General features: G+C 42.5%; 2 protein-coding genes across 9 annotated transcripts in view; one reads left to right on the top strand and one right to left on the bottom strand.

Annotated features, from left to right (window-relative positions):
- The window catches only part of LOC122413643 (inward rectifier potassium channel 2-like), a 29939-nt gene extending 11116 nt beyond the window's left edge, over window positions 1-18823 (bottom strand). Inside the window, exons 1-12 of one of the 7 annotated variants that reach the window (XM_043424128.1) lie at window positions 12730-14211; window positions 12162-12614; window positions 11689-12093; window positions 6316-6430; window positions 5837-6075; window positions 5258-5531; window positions 4982-5174; window positions 4633-4854; window positions 3813-4045; window positions 3255-3323; window positions 2841-3163; window positions 2408-2702 (exon numbers count right to left, since the gene is read on the bottom strand). In XM_043424128.1, the coding sequence (XP_043280063.1) occupies window positions 2408-2702; window positions 2841-3163; window positions 3255-3323; window positions 3813-4045; window positions 4633-4854; window positions 4982-5174; window positions 5258-5531; window positions 5837-6075; window positions 6316-6430; window positions 11689-11870 (2145 nt within the window). In that variant the 5' untranslated portion in view covers window positions 11871-12093; window positions 12162-12614; window positions 12730-14211. Of the gene's footprint in view, window positions 1-2407; window positions 2703-2840; window positions 3164-3254; window positions 3324-3812; window positions 4046-4632; window positions 4855-4981; window positions 5175-5257; window positions 5532-5836; window positions 6076-6315; window positions 6431-11688; window positions 12094-12161; window positions 14212-17050 lie in introns of those variants that run through there. The other 6 variants (XM_043424129.1, XM_043424130.1, XM_043424127.1 and 3 more) reach the window with 6 other exon arrangements.
- The window catches only part of LOC122413646 (lachesin-like), a 259378-nt gene that overhangs the window by 39863 nt on the left and 197924 nt on the right, over window positions 1-21591 (top strand). The gene's annotated exons all lie outside the window — the stretch shown is intronic.

Below are 21591 nucleotides of genomic sequence, written 5' to 3' on the forward strand. Positions count from 1 at the left end.
GAGCTGCCGGGGTCCCTCGCGGACCAGTGACTAGAGTCGAAGGTCCTCCAGGTCGCAAACACTCGACCCGCCACTTGACTCTTGACTCGAGCTCTCGTACAAAAACGCCCTTCAGCCTCGTCAGCCGACTTACAAAAACCGAGGATTATTGTTTCCGAGTTGAAACTTCGAGGGCTCCGTGAGCGTCCTCGGAAGACAAAAAACTCACTGGGATAAGAATCGAAGTTTTGTGAGGCTTTTTTCTCGATCGCTCGCTGATGAAACGTCAAAAATCATGGCAAAAGGTTCACCATTTTTTTGCATTATTGTCATCGTTCCTTAAAATAATCGAAACACTGACACGAAGCGTCGATCCGTTTTACTCGTGCTTTTTTTTCAAATCATTTCGTCCGAACTCTCCATGCGTAATTTTGCAATTAATTGTTTCATTAGTCAAGACCCAGTCGTTTTGTAACTTCAACGAGCTCGCGTAAAATGAGCACCGTGCGGGGCGGATTATCAAGAGTGAATGGAACATCCGTTTCCGGCGGAAATTCTAGATTTTCACGAGCACCGAGCTCCGCAATGGGAAATCGGCTCCACGAAGGGTACCAACTTCGTTCGAGTGGCTTGACTGGGACAGTTGTTACGATGATCAAAGACTCCGGGGAGTACGAGGGCAGAGTTTAATCAAACTTGGGAAATTTCGTAATCATGAAAAAAGAAATTGGCACTCCAGGTAGCACCAGATCGACGAATTGGATGGAAAAGAAATCAACGTCGATCTTCTCAGCAAATGCGATTTCAGGAAAGCTTCCGCACCACAAAAAATCAGTCGCCATTTCTGTGCGCTCGTGAGAAATTCGTACAGTGCTCGACTTCCACCATTTCTGGTTACTCCAGGTACTTTTCGATCCCCAGTACGGTGGTTGGTTACGAAATCCATTTTTTAAGGAGTCCCCTTACGAAATTGAGACCGTAGAAAGAAAAATGTGGCTTCCAGCAGATTGTATCCGAAACGACACGAAAAATGTGAGCCCGAAACTCGTCGGAGAGAAACAAATTCTCAGATCTCCCTGGGAATCGAGCTCCGAGAATGGTCCAGTGTAAAATTCTCATCAGCAGAACTGCTCAATCCTAGAGATACGTCGTTCTCAAAACTGCACAGTTTGTGAACCATCGACAAAAAAACCAGTTGTCTCAACACTGAAATGAAAGAGTCCCTGAAAAATCGTTCGAAAAACAATTTCGTCGAAACGATCGACGTCGCTAAATCAGCAGCACGTCACAAAATCGCATTCAGCCGGTAGAGCATCCGTAGAAATATCGTTGAATATGGACGATAACGGTGCACAGGCGAAAAAGAGATGACAGGAGATGAATTCAGTGGCGGGAAGTGCCCTCGTTATCACGCCAGTCAATTGTTTAATCTCGGGTTTAAAGAGCCGTCTCTCGTTTCACGCACACTCTCATCCTCCCTCTCATAATCCATTGGTACTCGTCACAATTCCTTCCATCCCGCTTACAGCGTGGTCATGTACCCCTCTGCGGTATGACACCGTGCACGCGAAACCGGCTAAGCCGGCTATCAAGTTTCACGAGCACGTACTTTATTATCACCGGACTCATGGACTTTTACACGCACGCGTGCCCGCCTCGGCCTCGCGAGTTCTCCGCTCTTCTCTTGCATATTTCATGTAACTCCCTCCATTCTTTTCCCCTCGGTGTGGAATAATTGCGAAAAACATTCAATTTAAAAATCGTGTCGTTAGAAGCTCGCGCCTTTCCAGATTGTTGGGCCTCGATTTTAAGCCTGCCGGAGCATTTGAGTTCGTTTTTATTTTTGGGTTGTCGCTGCTGTTGTTTATTTGCTATATTTTTTTATCGAATTGAGTTTTAATATTGTTTTTATGGCGATTTTCGAAAGATTCAGTCGAGCTGGTTCTAGAAACACTAAAGCTCGGGAGCCTGTGACGAATTTGTTCGAATTGGTATTCTCGTATACGAAATTTACACGGCGTGATGCCTTTGTGTCCCAATTAGTACAATTTGTAGTTTCGAGCTCTGAATAGTTCCAGTGAATAAACGGAAAGTCTCGATTAAAGGTCTCGCGCGGTGTTGGCGAGAGGGTTGAGTGTGTACTTACGTCAATTATGTCGTGACCTCGCGGAATAATTTTAATCTTGTCATTTCCGGCGAAGATACGTATCGCAGAAAAACGTCAGGAAGGCATTTGGAGGAAATAATTTAAGGGGAAGATGCTTAACGAGAGTTTTGATGAGTGCTCAAGTGGCGAAATTCGAGGGGATGCATTTGTTCGAATAAAATAATAATCAATCGAAACTAAAATATTTTTATTAGCATTTTCTCTCGCAGAGTATGATTGAAAATGGGAAATTTCGTTTTATCAAATCGATAAATGACTCACCTAAACTTGTTCCTGAGATCTGGAGCTTTGGGAACAGTGATTACTCTTCTGGGGCTCTGCTCCGGGGACTTCCGGTCTCGGTGGAATTCTCGGTGGGGTCGATAACCTGAGGATTCTGTCGACGTCCAATATTGTACTGTTTTCATTCCCTTCGATCTCGTCGATGACGAAACTCGTTTTTTTCCCAGTCTCTGGTTTATCCCTGACGGTATCGTTTATGCTGGAGCGTCTGGGCAAAGCGCATGGTTGGGAAGCTTCGTACGTTCTTTCAGGTGAATCAGCGAACCTCGTGTGTCTGGATCGGCATGAAAGGTCCAGATAAATCACTCAATTTTCATCCTCACTCATGCGTTTTAATGAATTTTTTCATTTCTTCATTTTTATAAAAAATTTAAAACTTTTATAGTTAAGAGTCTGAAATATTTTGAAGTACCTGGAATCGAGCGTGGTTCGCGAGGCCGATTTTTTCATGGCTCCGGTCGTCGATGGGTACTCCATCACCGGTTTCGAGTTTATCCTCCTCATCGACTCGATATTAGTTTTGGAATCATTTCGTCGTGATTCAAATGCCTGTTGTCTCGAAGCCTCGCGGAGATTCAACTTTTTATCTTCCTTCGCCTGGAGGTTTTGTCGACTTTTTCTCAAACTCGCGTTTATACCGTCCAGGGCTCTGTTATAATCCTCCTGATTTTTGAGGTCCTCGATCGTGCTCAACGTGCAGCTCGGAATCACAGGATACTCCTCGTTCTCATTCATCTAAAAAATCAACCACACCGATCCCAGTCCATTATTAATATCGTTTTTCTTCGCCCTTTCTACACTCAATAATGTTACTGTTATTTCTTACACGTTTCAGAGTTAATTTCGCCCAAGAAGTTATCCAAAGAAAACAATAAGTTTTCGACATGTGTGTATGCTAATAAGAAAACCTAACATTAATTTTTCATTCCTTACATACTAATGACGATTTATTCTTTGCTCTTTTTTTTTTATTATCTCAAAATTCAAATTTTCCGTTGCTGCAATAATTTGAGGACCCAAAATATCGAGAAAGTTTGCACTTTTTTCACGAATTTTTCATTTCATGAGAAATTCGAGTGAACGGAATTTTGTTGCATCAAATTTAACGTCGTTTTTTTTTTTTTTTCATGAACGATCGACGTTCGTGAAAGAAAGTGAAAAAGCTGGACGCAAACTTGTCTCGGTATTTAATGTGCCAAAAGATTGAAAATCAGTGGAATTTCTGTTAGCTTTCTTAGCTTTACGGGCTTGTCACGATGGGCTCTGGGAAAAATTGGATCAACAGAGAGCGGCGTGAAGATAGTTTCGAGTGACGAAAACGCAGCATTCGTCGTTGAGAAATTTCGGTTGAAGTACTTAGTTGACGAGTCGTTATGAATTTTACCTCATCTTGAGTGTAAAAAGTAGCGAGTCTCTGATCGGAGGATGTTTGGCTGAGGCTTTCCCGGCGCGGCGTGTCGTCAGGGCCAGTGATCATGACGGGGATCGGTGTGGGCGGTGTCGGTGCGTGCATGTGGAGGCCGCCAGTCGACGACGCCAAACTCGAACCGGAACTCGTCGTAAATGAACTGCTCGAGTCTTCTCGATAAGCTGGGAATGTCGCGGAGCTCATGCGTTCTTCGAGTGGTTGAAGAGCCGAGAACAAAACGAAAGAAAAGAAAAGAAAAAATGAAAATAAATCAGAATCACGGATGAGCCAACGGATTAACATCGATCGTCAGGTTTCTGTGGGGGAAAAGGGACCAAAAATAACTTCCTGGTTCTTCATCATCCTTTGGTGTCATTGTCGATTCAATAAACTCGAATGGATGTCAAGCGGGGTCAATGACGTCCGCATCATTCTTTTTATTTCCTTCGAATCGTCTTTGACTACGTTTGAGCATTGTTACGTAGGAATGAAAGAAGTGGGATGAAAGAGGGTGTCGAACGAACGTGCCCACGAAAAGTGGCAGCTTTGCTCATACTTTTCGATCTCGTTTTCACCTCTCGCTTCAGCTACGTTCCCTCCTTTCGATACTCGACTGGGAATCAACTTTCGAAGCAGCACGAATGAACAAAAGTTCAGGGTTTTATCGACTGTTGGTACTGGAGTTTGCGAAGTCGTCAGAAAAGCATGTTTCACACTCTCCGTCCCGTTGCTGCTCTCAATCCTCCTGTTTTTTTGTTTTTTCATTAATTTTTCGTTATTGCTCGGGGAAACTTACCGCCTTTGGCATGATGCATCGCTTTGATCTGATTCAACTGGGCTGCAGAGCACAACGGAGTATCGACCTCGTACGTGTTGTTGAAAAGAGTGTAATTCACTTCGTACTCTCCAGTCTCCTTGCGAAACGTTATGATGTGCTCGAATCTGTGGCCCCACAGAATTTCTGATGGTAAATAAGAGCTTCGAGCTTGCGTCGTCATCCCCGTCGACTCTATGACTCCTTGAAATTCGTTGAAAACGTTTTTCTCATTAAAATTTAACGCTTCGGCGACCGGGTAAGACCACAGCGAATTTTCTCGTTGGGAAAGCTATTTTTTCAATGATTTTATTCATTATTCTCGCTTTACCTTCGAGCATAACGATTATTTCGAATCTCTCCCGCAGCATGTCACTGGCCGAGAGATTATAAAGTGGCGAATGTTCGTCTATTTTATGGACTATCGTGGTGGGCCAGATGAAAAATATTTTATCCTCCTCCCCGTCACCACCGACTTTCAATTCTGTTTGGAAGAAGGGAAGCAGCTCGCCCTCCCTGGTCACCTGGGTAAAGAACGAGAAAGAAGCTCCTTCATCGGTTTCACTATTTTTCTTGTTGCATGGTAGCTTGCTCCGAATTTACGCACCTTTCGCTTGATCATTTGGGCTCTCACGTGAGCCTCGATTATGTGACTTTTTCTCATGTCACCGACACGGAACATCAGGCAGGGCTGACCGTCCCTCTGGCAAATGACAGCATTTCTCGAAAAAAGTAACGTCTGCGTACGCTTCTTTGGCCGTGACAACTTTGCAAATACGATACCGACCATGAACGCTTGCAATATTACGCCGGTCATCGATTGTATGCACATTATGAAAATAGCCTCGGGACATTCTTCGGTTGTGTGTTTCGAGCCATATCTGCGAAATAATCGTTTTCAGTATATTAATGAAAATCTGATTTTTAGTTTCGTAAATTATTGAGTCTATCGGTCCGTGGTTTTTTGTGCTCGTTTGAGCTAAATTTCTTGTCATCGTTCGACGTGGAAGTGAGAAATCTGCGTTACCAACGATGGGTACGATGGAAAATTCGTATTCGTCGCTGGAAGTCGACAAATCGAGTTTTTCAATCGTTACAACCGCGCAGAGTCATTTTTCCACGATTTCGAGTCTGAATTTATTTCGTTTTGCATTGAATTTGAGCTTCGAAGCAAAGTTATACTAACCCTATGGTGTGCTGAGTTTCTACGGAAAATAGGAAGCAACTTGTGAAGCCGTGAATGTCCTCGACGCATGGGACAAATGTACCATTCGAATTCTCGATGTTTCGCGGATCCAAATCGCCGTGCGTGTACACTATCAACCACCAAACCATTGCGAAACCCAACCAGGAGAGCAAAAAGTTCATGGAGAAGACCAGCAACGTCCAGCGCCACTGGGCGTCGACGAGGGTCGTGAAAATGTCCTGGAAAAGGTCGAAAGTTTATCAACGTACAGATTCGTTGAACGAGCAATCGAGAAACTTGGATAAATCGGTTGCTCCTCATTCAGTTATCATGAAAACTGTTTTACAATCGATCGGAAGCAACTACTTTGGTGTCTCGAATTTTTTGATATGTTACTTTGGTAAAATATTAAGCAGAGGTCGAGATTTTTGCGATTGGATAAATCATTTGAACGGGCGGTAAAATCGGGTGTTAATTGCCTGCAAATATCGACGACGTCTCTTTGCTACGTTGCCCTGAACTACGTTGCAATCGCCGTGCTTAAAAACAACCCTTTTTCGAACTCGTCTCGAGCTGAATCTCGTCTGCCGATACCTGGAAACACAGTATTAAAAAAACTCCATTATTCAAGTACATTAACAAAGCTTCAGAGTGCAATTCGTTGATTGATACACGGAGAGACTTTTGTACGAAAAATCACTATGTTTTTAGAGTAACGTCGGACCATGTCGATATTACAATAATAATCGATACAGAGTGTGTCAAATAATGCAAAAGATTTGATTAAAAACATGGTGAATGATGAAATAATTTGATGAAAATTTCGGAGATTACACAGCAATCGTTCCTCTGTGCTAAAAATTCAATAGTTTCGTATTTTCCTTTTTACTGCACTGAATTTAGCTCAATAACGTAGCAAAATTCATGCACGCACTTGTGCATGATGGATGAGGTATTGTGGGTATAAACATGAAAATTAATTAGTAGCAAATGAATAGTCAAATTTCAAGCAGTCGCTTCGTTCATGAGCGGACTTTGTGTTGGCGAACGTTTAAAATTTTTGTACAACCGAGGGGCACCGTCCGCGAAAATGAGTAAATCTTTGTCGAAAAGAAAATTTACCTCTTTTCGAAGCGGGTGCACCTCAACGATACAGAAATTTGCGACATTTCGATACATCGTTCGATGTCAGAATGTTGCTCTTGGGATCAAAATTACTATGTACTTAATCTCAAATATTCGTATAAAAGTCTCTCGGTGTACGAAATTTACTAAAACATCGACTTTTTCACTTGGCAGAATTTCGATTGTTAAGAATTAATTAAAGTTTTGGGAGAAAAAAGTTGCTACGGTATGTCAGAAAACTGTGAGGGGGAACGAAAATATTATGGGAAACTAAAAAAATTGTTTTCTGGTCAAAATTTGTTTGAAGTGGATTAGAAAAACAATGTTTGAGCGACTCGTCAGTTTCGAGGTGGATTGCCCTTAATTATTGGCGAAGAAAAAACTGAGGGAAAGGAATGTTTGACGTTTGGGAGTATTCCGTGTTTTCAGGCCATCAATCTCGATTGACACAATTGTTTCTGCATAGTGGAAGGAACAACAGTATCGTTTGTTTTCGATTTGTTTGTGTGACAAAGAAGAAAGTTTATTAATGAATTTGCCAGTCTCGAGCACGTGGTCGCAGGCTTGATTCACATTTTCGTAACCGAATATCATCGAGGGTTGTAACGTATTAGTTTTTGTCTGGACGAAAATAATTTTCCGGCATCATTGCCAAGAGTTTTGATTAACGCGATAGAAGTGCCTTTAACGAGACGGAAGGTCGCCTTCTCCTCTTTTCTCAAAACGACGGTCACGAGGAGACTCGAGAAATTCGGGAACGCTCATCCGCCATCGAATCTTTACGTGCCAGGGACGCTTCGCGTTTCCAAAAAGTCTGACGAAAATTTCATCAAATTTTGTGCCTCCAAACACGAATATCGCGACAAAATGTGCTAAGTCACTTCGACTTAGGTCAGGGTTGTGCATGAAAGACGATCTTGACTCCATGTTCAATCTACGATCGATTAGGAAAGCGAATGATTTATTAAGAGGCTTGGAAAAAATGTGATTTATTCAAAGTGCATTTCGACTTGAAGTAATAAAAATGCTGGAAAAAAGTTTTTATGTTTATTAAAAAGTTTGGGGCATAGAAAATGTTTGTTTTTTTTCGTGGAACTACCTGAAAAGATGTAATCAAATCGTGCTCGGAGGGCCTCTCTAACTGTGCTCCAAAAAGTTTTTCTCTTCCACGTCGTCCAAGTGAATAATCATTTTCGTCGGACGCGAAAAAGCGTTAGAAGAGAGAAGAAAAAAAACTGGTGATTCGAGGGACACGAAAAAAGCGTTTGGTGATTTTGGCAAATGTCGAGGCTGCCAGAAACCTCGTCGACGTTTAGTCGTCCTTGAACGTCTGAGACAGAGGGCCGTACACTGTTCCGCAATGTTGAACGTCAAAGAACGCGAGCGCGTTTCCCATATTACATATTATTTTCGTCTTGATTTAGTTCCCTATTTCCGCGGCTTTCACGCTTGATTGTCAAGCCTCCTTTGTTAAATCGTGCGCGGTTCGAAAACCCTGAGATTCCTCGTTCTTCATTCTCCGCTCATTCGTTTTAATGAACTGTAGAAAAACGCGTTTTTTATTGATTCAAAATACGAAAAAGAAGAAACAAAAAACTTATTTCAATCTGAGCATTGCAGTGCCAGTGAGAGTGTCAATATTTCGAGCTCGATGCGCGGTGATCCTTGAACGGAATTAAATGGTCAACGATCGCATTGTTCATTCATCGAGAAAATGGAGGCATTGATAAAATACATGTGAATGAAATTTTCATTGAATTCGACAAAAGATGTTGCAACCAAAGTTCGGTGTGCAAAATGCTTTTAAGGCCTTGTATACACTTGCAGCAGGCGAAAAAACGTGATTTTCTTGATTTTTTTTTTCGACAAGAAAATAAATGTTTATTGAAAAACTGTGAAGGACATTCATTAGTACATATGTTCATGTACTCGTACAATTTTTTTCATCAAAAAATTTACCAAAATGGCGCAACTCCAGCTGTCTTCCAGTAGCACCTTTTTTTGAGCATCAGTTACGGTGGACATGATAACTAAAAAACTATTAATCCGATCCATACCGAATTTATACCACTTATTTATTATAATAATAGCTCGGGCCTGGACGAAGGATTTGCAAAAATTTCGATCTAAAAAAAAAGTGGCGACAGTTTTACCAAAAAATTCGTTTTTTGAGGTGCTAAATTTTCGGTTTTTTTTTACGATTTTTGTATTTTTCAACAAAATACGAAATCCTTCGTCCAGGCCCCAGCTATTATTATGACAAATAAGTAGTATAAATTTGGTATGGATCGAATTAATACTTTTTTAGTAATCGTGTCCAACGCACAAGAATTTTTCAAAAAGGCGGTTCCGAGATAATCGCGTTTAATGATTCAAGTATCAGACGACCGCGCGCACCGGGCGGTCGATCGAAATATCCATAGCTGCGAATCCAATGCTCCAATCTTTATGAAATTTCGTGAAAATATTCTTCAGTCATTGTATTTGAAGAATATCTGATAAAAAAAATGTTCGATTTTTCCGCCCATCACAAGTGTATATATAAAGGCCTTAACAAAGTTAGTCAGACCGGTCGTTGAATGGCTGGACGTGACGTACGATTTCGATTCAATATACGCGATTGGCATGAATAATACGTGAATGTTTATTAAATATAGACGCGAGATGGAACAATTTGGGGTTGTATATTGGTTGAGCTCGCGGGATAGAGCAGGATCCGATAAACAAACGTCCAGGAACATTAAACCGAAGCATCTTCGTTTTTAATATCAAAGCGACGACAGAGAAAAAGCGAAAATTCAAAGAGACCGAGTATCCTTGGACGTCTGGGAGGTATTTCGTTCCGGCATTTCGAGATTCACGAGGCTCGAAGGTGCGCGCACGCGTGTGGGTTTGTTATGATGTTCTTGAGACTCGAGGATATGAGACGCGACAGAAGACGTCAGGCTGACATTTTTCGTTTTTTTCTCCTCAGCTCATTATCGTCAAATGTGCGTCGGGGCTCCGGTGAAGTAGTGAAAAAATCCTTTTCGAGGCGTTACTCCGCGACTGTTTCGTAACGCACGAATTTCGAAAATACTCTCGACCCGTGATTCTCCACTTTCCGAGCATCTCGCCGATTGCATTTTCAGCGATCGAACGAATAATAATAAAATAGAGTTTGCAACGATTCGGATGTAAGTAAACACTCGTATTTTACGCTATCGAGAAAGGCGAGTCCGCGCGAGTGTCCACTGATATGTCCATACTTTCGCACGCCATTCGTCAACCCTGACACATTGACCCGGTACAAGAATAGGCGGCGATGTATGTACCAGGGCCTCGAATATACGGAAGCCTCGAGGAAAATCTGTGTCGAGTCTATTTGCCATCTGTTTTTTCATGCGAATTCTTACGAGTTTAATTTCCGCGGAAAATTCGTCGGAAATTGTATTTTTCTCGGAGGGAGAAGAAAATTTATTGGGTTTTTCCTCTCGGCCTTCCACGACGCCAGGTCAGCGTAATAAAAAAAGCGTTTTTCTCAGCTCCTCGAATTTCCACTCGATAATTAATCGACTTTGTTTTCTCACTGAGGCACATTTAAAGGAGCGGATGAAAATGTGTGAGTCGATTCCACGGAGCTCTGGCCGCAGTCCTCGCGACTTCGATCATCAAATATTTTCCACTTTTTGACGCACGAAAAAAAGCGATTTTGGTAGCGAAAACGAAGGTTCTAGAATCGTAGTGCTCTCTCGGCAAGTCGAGATAGTTTGAAAAACATCGCAAGGCTTGTACCTTAGCTCGCTCGCGCGGCTATAAGTGGGTATAGAGTTCAATGATCCGATCACGGAAATAAGAAAGCCACGAATGCACCGAACGAAATATGTGCGGTTATATACACGTACCGGTGAGTATGATTATTCTACGAAAGCACGTACACGGTTGCCCCTAATTTTGCGAGTTTGAGTAGTTCCCACTAGCTCGATTCGTGTATTTTTTCTTCGCGTTTAATCATTAAGAAATTAAATTCGGTCCTAAAACTTGAGATTTGTTGAAAAATCGGGTTTTTATCGACTAGTCACGCGTACTCGGTGTCGGATATGAAATTCTCTGAACGGATAGTTTCGAAAGGCGGGCGTTCTGTGCTCGGATTTGACGCTTTTTTTTATCAGCGCATTGTAAATCTGCTCACAGTGCGCGAAAGCGGCTGGTGCGGTGTTGAGTTCTTCGGATTTCAGGCACGCACGATTCGGGAACGGGTTTAATATACGTATGAACGTAATCCAAATGTCGAAAGGCCAGTGCAAAAAGAGTTGATTTATTTAAGCGTTTTCCCGTAGACTATAAACAAACGAAAGATTCTTGAAAACTGTGCGCAGCGTCTGGCTACGGCACGAGCTAGGAATACACGCGGCGGAGTTTATTTGAGCGTTTTTATATGTGACGTCAAAGATTCGTCAAAGTTTTCATTACCCCGGAAACATAACTGTGAATTTGTTTGTGCGTCGTGTTAATAAACAACCCTTGGGCATCAACATTCAAATAACTTTTCGTTTAGTTCCAACGAATTTCAGGCGAAGCTGTCTACTGAAGCGTCAAGGCATTTGTATGAAAACCGGAATGAAAAGAGCTGCAAATACACTGCTTGGGAGTAATTCACTCGGATGATTATTGAGTTTCCTTAATGTGGGTACTCGTGAACGGTAGCTCGAGGGGAAAAGTCGGCGGGGAGGGAGGAAAATGCATACTTGAGACACTCTTCCCGCCAAGCGGATTCTCCGGAGGTCGTGGCCTTAACCACCAGCATGGAGACTTGTGATATAGCGCGTCGCAGTCCCGACAAGGTCATTCCGTCGCCCAGATGGTGTCGCTGGACCGTTTGACCACCAGCGGAAGCTGCAGCCTCGTGTTTTTCGTGAGGCAGCTCCATCTCGCAACTTTTCGTAAGGGAGACACGGGGGCGCAACAACGAAAGACGAAATGCGGCGTTCGAGTAAACGGAGCTCGGAGTGTTCCCTGCTCCGCTCGTCGGTAAATCGCGGTGCAATTAACGTCGATTAATCCGTGATCGAAGCGAGACGAGCCGATGCAAATGTCTCTTCGCCTGATTCCTCTCGGGCCAGCATTTCCACTCGATTAATATCCCCATTATTCTGTGCAAGTTTACGAAATTATCGGAATATATAAATGTGTCGTTACAACATCAGTCTCGCTCCCTTACCCTCCTTTGACCTTCCGTTTCTTTACTTCTCCTCCCCCAATACTCCCTCGTGTTTAAAACGCCGACGAAATAACGCTTTTTACCACTAAAATCTTCGATTGAAATTTCCTCTGAGCACACACACACACACCCACACACACACACACATACGCCCTCTCGACCTCACCGCGTTGTGATATTTTCGAACATGCTCGCGGCCCGTCTATACGGGATCTTTGACTGACGATTTTCCGACTCGATATATCGCCCGCAAACTTGGCGAAAGAGAGAGAGAGAGAGAGAGAGAGAGACCGAGAGACCGAGCGCGCTATATAGAAAGAGAGATAAAGAGGGCGCAGTCGCGCCCGCGCTTCCCTCAACCGGTGGCGCGAGCTTGCGAGAAGAACTGGCACAAAAGAAGATGATGATAGTCGTGACGGCGATGATGATGATGCGCGATGCAGCCTCGCTCCTCTGTAATGGCGATATTCTGCTAAATTTAGCGATACCCTATGTTTTTAGAAGCTTTCACTTTTCCTCTATATCTGCGTACTCCAATAATACTTATTTACTTTTTTTAAATGCTTACGAATGGGAACTAAAGTTATTGGCTTCGTGGAAAGTGCTAGTGGAAACGATCGATGGCGTCAACGTGCTCTTTTGTTCCGCACCCCCTTAAGTTAATTTAGGGCTTTTGATCGAAATGGTTTTGTTTTCTGGTATGTTTGATCCGATTGGAAGGGAGTTTTGATTTTTCTGGCACGTCGTTGAGTTTTGACGGAAAATTAAATCGATTTCGCGACTGTTTGTGTGTCGTGTACTGAAGAAGTTCGCGTTCGTTTTTTCGCGTGTTAAGTTTCTAGTATCGATCCTCAATCTACTCGTTACGCTGATCATCTTCGAGTTTCCTACTAGAGCCAAATATCACAGCGTGTCCAGAGCCAGAGAAAAATCCAAATTAGTCGTTTACACCACATTCGTCAGTCACGAGAGGATTTAAACCCAAAACACCAATAAATCACGATTAACTTTTCGTTCGCATAACACACACGGCAATATTTCTCTTGCTTGTTATATATTCGTCGCTCAAACTTGGCGACGTATTCATTCGGTGGTGGTGGGAAAGGAAATTTGCTACGAAAGGTACTGTTTTTTAAATCTTTTCTGCAATAAAAGATAACGCGCCCGCTGGCTCGAACCGACGAAAATTCGCATCCGAGATTTTTTTCTTCCGTTTTTTATTTTAGCCTACCGCAGTCGCGCTAGTTCCACGGTGTTGCTGCCAAAGGGATCCAGTCTTGGGAACGAAATTTTCGTTTGTGATCGAAACGAACGAGGCTATTCACGTTTTTGTTGTTCTTATTTTCGATAAATTTTCACTGCGTTAATCCTCGCTGTTATTCTATTCCGGCTTTAATTTTTCCATTCGATTCCGTCACGCCAATCACGTGTCTCGCTCGACTCTGAGTTCGCTCATGCCCTTTTTTTTACGAGCATCACCAATGTCCACATTTTGCGGGAATTTTAATGACTCCTTTCAAATTATAATTTTTAGACACTTCAGCAATTCGATTAACAGAATATCGAGGAAATTTTTTCAACACTTTTTAAAGTTCACGAAACCCTCGGTTTATTCTCAGCAAGACCAAACCGTTTTTGCTCGCTCCTCGTCGTATGATGAATCTGCAACTTTGCTTAGGCGCAGAAAACAAAATTATTTCACCTTTCTCTCTCTTTCTCCTTTGCTGCTTTCTTTCTTAACGAGACGAGAGATCTCGAGGACCGGGGGGATATAAACGAGGGTCGTGGCAAATGTATTTCAGAGTAGAATCACTCATCGCACTAGTTTTAGCTCCTCAGAACTCGTTATTCAAGATTTCGCACGATTTTTCATCCCGAATGGCACCGAATATTCGTCCCCCCCACCCCTCCGACACATCGGAGTCAATTGACTCACAATCATCACCGAAAATTCTTCGATTCTCGCGAATACGATTTCCGGTGAAATTAAATGTTCAAAATAAACAAAATAAGTGAATTTGTTGAACCGAGAAGCACGTTTCCAAACGAACTGAGAGCTCGTTTCGAACTGCCTTACCGTTCCAATTTCGCTTTTGGCCAGGCTTCACTTTTCTTTGTGTCTACTATACTACTCGCTTCTACTACTGATGCATTCTATAGATAACGCTTTATGCGTCACCACACTTTTTGCCCTCGGAGACACCTCGACCGATTGGTCAAATATTCGATGCACTTTCCTACGCCGAGAGCCACGCGACGACTTGGATTAATCGCGTCACCTGCTGAATCTCGGATCATACCAAATCTTATATTGAACGGATTACGTGCGCGTTCTCGCGTGAATAACGGATGGACAAACGAGGAATAATCGAGAAGTGCAAATTTCCGATTTTTACGTTTGACTTTCTCGCTTATTTGGAATCGATCAAAAGCTTCGGCTCTGATTCCACGTTGAACTTGAGATTTGTATACAAATACTCCGGGAATTGGATTTCGGGGACCGATTGAACTGACATTTTTTCCAATCATTCTTCGATATTCGGGAGAACTGAAGTTCGTGGAACGGAAAATGGCTGCGAGCTTGGTGAAAAACGATTTTTTCGCTTTTCCGAATGTCCAACGCTTATTTATGCGAAAAAAATTGATCGAGAGATTCAGCTCGCAAAAAAACGGCGATAAAGAAACAAAGAAGGAACGATTGTGGCAGTATAACGATCGTGCGGTATAACGAGAGCGAACTATTTTCGCGGTCGATGATTAAGGTGGCGGAATCGTAGAGAAAAAAAATAGCAGCAATGGGGAGAAATTGGGAACGAGTTGTTACTATTTTCGTGGATACTACACATAGAAAACTCGCGCAAGTGTTCAAACGTCGAGTGTTATGTGAGTGCGTGTGTTAAGGCAGCTGTACATTGCGGTCCAGTTTTGCGTTGACGATAAAAATAGCTATAATCAGAAAAAAACGTCGGCTTTGATACACTGAGGTTTTTCCGGCGAGCTGATCTCGCGATCTTTATATTTGTGTGGATTTCAAAGCTTCTATTGCTAATCGTCGTTGCATTGGGCAGCTGTGCTCCGTAATTTTCATATTCGATTTACGACTCAAATTCTTTCATTTTTGCTCGCTTATGAATTTCCTTCAAAATATAAACATTTTTCAACACTTTTTTTCGCAATGTATTTATATTAGGATATTTAACGAGAGAAAACAATGCTATTCGATGCGTGGGTGACAGGACAGACGACTGAAAAACATTAAAGTCTCTACTAATCCCCAAAATCTTCGTATTAGTCTCGAATTTTGACATGAAAAAGACTCTTGAGTCTTTTTCTCTATAAGCACAGTAAAAAATGTTTTCAGTCACTTCAAATGAAAATTTGTGATTTACAATACATTTCCACTCGTCAGTAAGTGCTAGTCTGGCACGATGAATAACACTCGAAAACAAAACGAAATGTAGTTCTGACTTGCATCACTTTTTGCTATCCACATAAAGCTGTTTAGAATTAAGGGAACGAAAAATAGGAAAATTCAAAAAATCCTGTGCTCTTTGTAATCGGGGCTTAAATACTTTGAAAATTCTTGAAAAATAATATATTCCTCGCAATTGAAAACGAATTTGTTTCCTCCGTGTGCTAATGCCTGCGAAATCGAATTTTCAGCAGTTTTCTCTTTGCTCTTTAATCTCGGTTGTTTCTGTAAACCTCAAAATTCATAAACGAGAGATCTCTGCAATCTTACTCGCATGTATTTTTCTAGAAAATGATTTTAAACGAGCACTCTCTCGTTCGAGTTATTCACCGCGAGAAATACTGTGATATCTGTGGGCGTAATTCCTGGAACATTTGAGGGGTACAAGCCTGACAACGTTGCCGAGGTCTGAGCTGATAAGAATGCAGCACAGCTAACCCGTACCGCCGCCACGAACGTAGGAAGCGCATGATATTATATACCACAAGCATATTCTCCATGCGAAACGACGCTGTACAAATTCTATACGAACGTGTGTGACATACATTCGATTATTCGAGTTCAGCTACGTAATCAAACGTCAAAAATCGCATATTTCCATGCATAAAGTCAACACTCGTATTTTTAGAACAATTTTTCCATCAGCGTGTCACGAGATTAGAAGATTTCGTGCCTCTTGTCTGAGGCAAAAATTGAACATTTTTTTCTGCCTGAAATACCTTTTTTTAAAGAAAAACGAGGCCGGGATTTTGCCATGGGTTCGTCGAACTTCGTGCTTCAGTTTTTCTGTTACGGAATATTCGAGGATTGGTGAATTACAGAAATTCTCCGAACAAGTTTTTTTCGAAAAATGACAGTTTTTTAGAGTAACGTGAGAACAGAATCAGTCGATTTTTCATTCACTAACGAGAGAAGAGAAGAGAAAACCAGAAAACGATTCGTTGAAGATTCGAGTTGAATGAAGTGGGAATCATTTACACAGAGAGAATGAAATTTAAAAAATTGACATCCAGTTACGATAGTGCGGTGACGAGCTCAAATTCGTTATATTATTATGGGAAAGAAATTGAATTTATCTATAAAAAAATAATATGCATTGCTCACAGTAGGAACTTTTACCAGAGTATTTAGTAAATTTTGACGTCACCGTGAATTTTATCGTAAATTTCACTATCTGCAATATTGATCATTATGAAACTGAAAATTTCGCCAAGTATTGAAAATTTTACGGGAGTTACTGGAATAAATATTTTTCCTTAACTCGTCCCCGCAGTCAAATGTACCCGCTTAATATTACAGTGAATTTCACGCTAAATATTGCCCTTTAATTCTCTCCGTGTAGAAAGAAGACTGAATTAATTGATGGGAAAACGAGTATGAATTTGGGTTGATGAAGCCGTAAGAAAAATGGTGGTACCTGCTCAACAGAGGTCCCGATTCGCCCTTGAAGCTTATTCTGCTGAAAGTTCTTCTCTGAAAGCTGCTAAGAACTCCGAGCTTATCTTTGCTGGCATGCTTGACAACATCGACGCTTCCCTCGACGAGCGGTGGCTCTTCGTCGGTGCACAATTTCACGGCTATGGTAGTGGTCGGTACTGTAGTATTGACCAGTAGTTCGCTCCATTGTCCTGAGTTCGTTGGCGATAGTTCGTTCAAAGTATCTTCTATATTCTCGCGAACCGGCAGTTTTTTCTCCGTCATGAGCATTTCCACCGATCACACTATCGATCACTAGCACTCAATCACCAAAAAAATTCATTAAATTCATTGTTGAAGGGCACTGCGGATTACTGGGAGTGTAATCGACACGAAAGTGTCATTTTTTCTATGGTTTTTTTCAGTCATTTGAAAATGGCCGATGTTCTTTTGTCATCGAATCATTCGTTCGATGCAGCGAACGTCGATTTTTCGAAAATTGATTTTTTACCGAGGTCTCGTCGTTCCTGCAGCGTTTCCCGACCAATTTCGATCGCCGATTCCACCAGCGACTTTAATCGACCAAGCGAGTCAGCGATTTTCACATTTTAATGTGCGATTAAACTCGTGAACATTTGTCAAGTACGCGGATCGGCCTGAATTTCATTAAGAGGTCAACGATCCAGGGAAAAGAGAGTCTCGTCACTCCTTCTCGTACACGCATCGAGAGAGAGAGAGAGAGAGAGAGAGAGAGCGAGAAGCCAGTGAGAGAAAGAGATTTGCTATTGCACACAGACACACGCGATTCCCAAATTAGTTCTCTCGTCTTTCGCCCAACACGTTTGAGCCCACCTTTTCGTATCCAACCATATGCGTCCGATAGCACGAGTCTCCGGAATTCTAAACGTCGTTGAAATTCTCCTCAGCATCGAATAATCTCGAATTCGAGCACGAACGAATCGAATCGTTCTGGCGACTGACGAATTTTGGAAAAGCACTAAAAGAAGAAGCCGCAGCACTGGCCCACTGTCACTCGTCGACGATCCAAATTTTAGTGCTCCGCAGACGCATGGTGAGAAAAAAAATCATCAAAAAATGGAAACTTTACGAAACGCTTCGTTGGAGCGATTTCTCGCTCGACATCCTCTCACATAATACAAATTTGCACCTCGCAAATCAACCGCTCGCGAAACGCTCGCGTTTTTTCCACCAGTAGAAATGCTCGAAAGCCTCAAAAGATTTTCCGACCAGGAATTTATGCGTGGATTTTCACAATTCGAGTATCGAACGAGTTTTTAAGCTTTTGTGAAGACCGGCGCGTGTACGAAGAACGGATCGAGTCTGATGGCCTACGAGAGCTTTTCATACGAGATCTGTCAACCCCCGGAGAGCCACTTCTGAGATTGGTGGACCGGCGCGCGGGGGCTTCGCGAGCAAAAATAATCTTCGGAGCGCGAGTTGTTCGCGTAGCTCAGAGGGACGAGCTGTATGCAAAAACATAGATATACACAGTGGTACGTATATAGATATAAAGAGGATTGGGAAGGGCGAAAAAACCGCGACACCCACGTGCGCGCGAGAGAGCCCGGCGAGGAGATTCGAACTGGCGTCGCAAACGTACGAAACTCGACTAGAAATCGTTGACGTTGTTCAAAAGATCCGAAGTAGAATTTCCGCTGGAGTGTGCGGGGCCTCGATGTTCCTTCTCGATCATTTTGTCTGCGAGCGTACGCGCGCGAACGTATTCATTTGCGTAAATGTATAAACGCTCGCAGAGCGATAAGAAATCCCCTCCTGCCTCTCGACTGACGTTGAAATCGCGAGAGATCCGCCACGGCGACCCCGAGCCCCCTGACGTTGCTCCCGAGAACTCGCAGCTGATCGCGTCCGGCGAACGGGAAAAGAAGGAAATGGCAAGCACTTTGGGCTAACGGTGAATTACTCGCTCAGGATGTAAACAGATCGAGGGCCATTTTTATTTAAACTTTCATCACGTGCTCGACGTTCGTTCTGTGTGCGCTACGCTTTATTTTACTTGCCGGTCAAGGACGAAAATCAATGAGCCGAATGAGTAATGGGGTCCATCGAAAATTTTCTTTCATGAGCTCTCCGCTCGTTGAACGCTCTCGGCGCCGGCGACTTTTACGTTGAGGCTCCAACTTCACCAGCGTGAATTTTCAGGGTCTCTGATTCTTTTTCGAACTCAATTTTTCAACCCAAGTCGATGCTCATCGCAAACTCGGAATTCCCTCGAACTCCGGGGCGTCGTCGAATGCACTGGAATTTAGATGCACGAATGACGCCGAGGAATCAGTCCGACCGGTTTCCGCAGTAACGAATGTATGATTCGTCGCATTGACCCTCGACCCCTAATTTCTAAGCGGATTTCGCTCGACGAGCATTTCGAGTGTCTGCGTGACTCGGTTCGAGGAAGAGTTTATTCGACTTTTTTTCGATTCGAATCCAATTTTTTGTTGTCTCTTCAACCGCCTCTTGTTTCACGTGCTTCGAGTAGAATCCTTCGTTCAACGACAGGGAGTTTCGGCACGCGAATTCACGTTGGTTTGCGCAGCTCATTCGATTAGAACTTCGGAGTTAGAACTGGCGTCAAGCAAAAGGCGAAAAAAGCACGACCCTGAACTGCATTCATCTCAGAGCCACATGCCCCTCGTCGACTTCCAGGGGTCTATCAATTCGATGATAAGTGGCTCGAGAACCACGAAAAACGCGTGACGTCAGAGTGATAGCTTATCTCAGCAGCTTAGCGTGGCAATGCTTCGGCAAACGATCCGTGTTTAGTCAACGTAATTTGCATTAGTCGCTTGGTTACGGCGATATCGACATGGTTTTTTGACGTCCGATCCACCGTATCAGGAAGAATCGTAGAGCGAAGGTTCGCTATGATCGAAAGCATTCAAAATCTGCTGAACACTTTTGCCTTAAAATTTTTGTCTGAGACAACACGATGCCTGAACTGGAACTGCAATAATTGGAAAGAAGCTTTCAGCCAAAAGTGAATTTCGCATCGTTTCCAAACACTTGTTTCGTCCGAGGGGCTCCGAAACTAAGAAAATATCGACGAGTGTCTTCCTGGTACTGGGATCATCCACTACAGCAGCATGAATCGAGGGGAAAGTGGATTTTATTCGACCGATGATCGATAAGCAGAAAAATAGCATGATTCCCCGTTGGTAGCGGATCCTGCAGTCGCGTCGTTGCAGCGGCACGTCGAGAAAGCATCAACGAACTCGTTGGCGGTCGATAAAGGAGGAAACGAGGTTGAGGGGAAAGTAGAAAAGGCTGTGAAGGCCAGACCGAGTGATTTACGCACCGAGTAATTGCTTCCAAGGACATTCAATTAAAAAACTGATATCCATCGTAACGATAACAAGCGTGAAATTTAGTGGCAATTACACGCTTGGGAAAATAATTAGAGCGAATGGTAATTACATGATAAATTGGATGGACAAGTTTTTTTGTCTCCTTCCATGGACCTGGCTCGTACTCGTTTTCGTAGCCTCGATACCGTTGTTTTTCCAACTATTTACAAACTTTTGTGAAACAAATATAATGTTTACTGTCAAATGAGTTTCAATGTGATGTTGCGACGTAGATTTCATAGTTTGTACTCAATGATCCTATTACGTGGATTTAATTTTACTCTGTTTATTTGTGTGTACACGAAATCCATTCAATCGCTTATTCAAACAGTTGGGCTGGAGCAAAACCATTGAGATCGTTTAAATTGGAGTTATTGCTATGCTAATACGTGTTTGATATCAATTGAGAATCGTCATCGAATGACCGCGTGAGAGTCAAGTCAAACGTTGATTTTATTAGGATTGAAAATAAATGAGAGAAATTCCCGCTGAACCCGAGTCGTTTCAAATTCGAAGTTTCCTAACTTTGAATAATAAATGTTGATTGAGGGCTTATATACATGGACTTTCAGCGGGCGAAAAACGTGATTTTCTTGATTTCGTTTCCGGCAAGAAAATAAATGTTTATTGAAAAACTGTGAACGATATTCATCAGTTCATATGTTCATGTACTCGTACAATTTTTTTCATCGAAAAATTTCTCAAAATTTTACGGTGGACATGATAACTAAAAAACCATTAATCCGATCCATTCAAAATTTGTACCACTTATTTATTAAAATAATAGCGTGGGCCTGGACGAAGGATTTGTAAAAATGTTGATCTAAAAAAAATGCCGACAGTTTTACCAAAAATGACGATTCTGAGATAATCGAATTGAAGAATATTTAATAAATAAATTTTCGAGTTTTCCGCCCATCACACGTGTATGTAAGCCCTTAAATGGCGGTAATGGAGAAGAAAAATTGTGGATAAAGAGCTCGGCCATTTGTAAATTTCGTGATTCGTTCCCGTTCGATAATCTCTCGATCGTACCGTATCAAAATGATGGAATATTACAGTTTTTCTTTCTCTCTCGAGACAGAGGAATATGAATAGAGAATGTGGCAAGAAAAATAGAAAATGTGGATGAGCCATCGAGACGAAGCAGCTACAGGCATAC

The sequence above is a fragment of the Venturia canescens genome, chromosome 7 (assembly GCF_019457755.1).
Source record: "Venturia canescens isolate UGA chromosome 7, ASM1945775v1, whole genome shotgun sequence".
NCBI classification, from domain to species: domain Eukaryota; kingdom Metazoa; phylum Arthropoda; class Insecta; order Hymenoptera; family Ichneumonidae; genus Venturia; species Venturia canescens.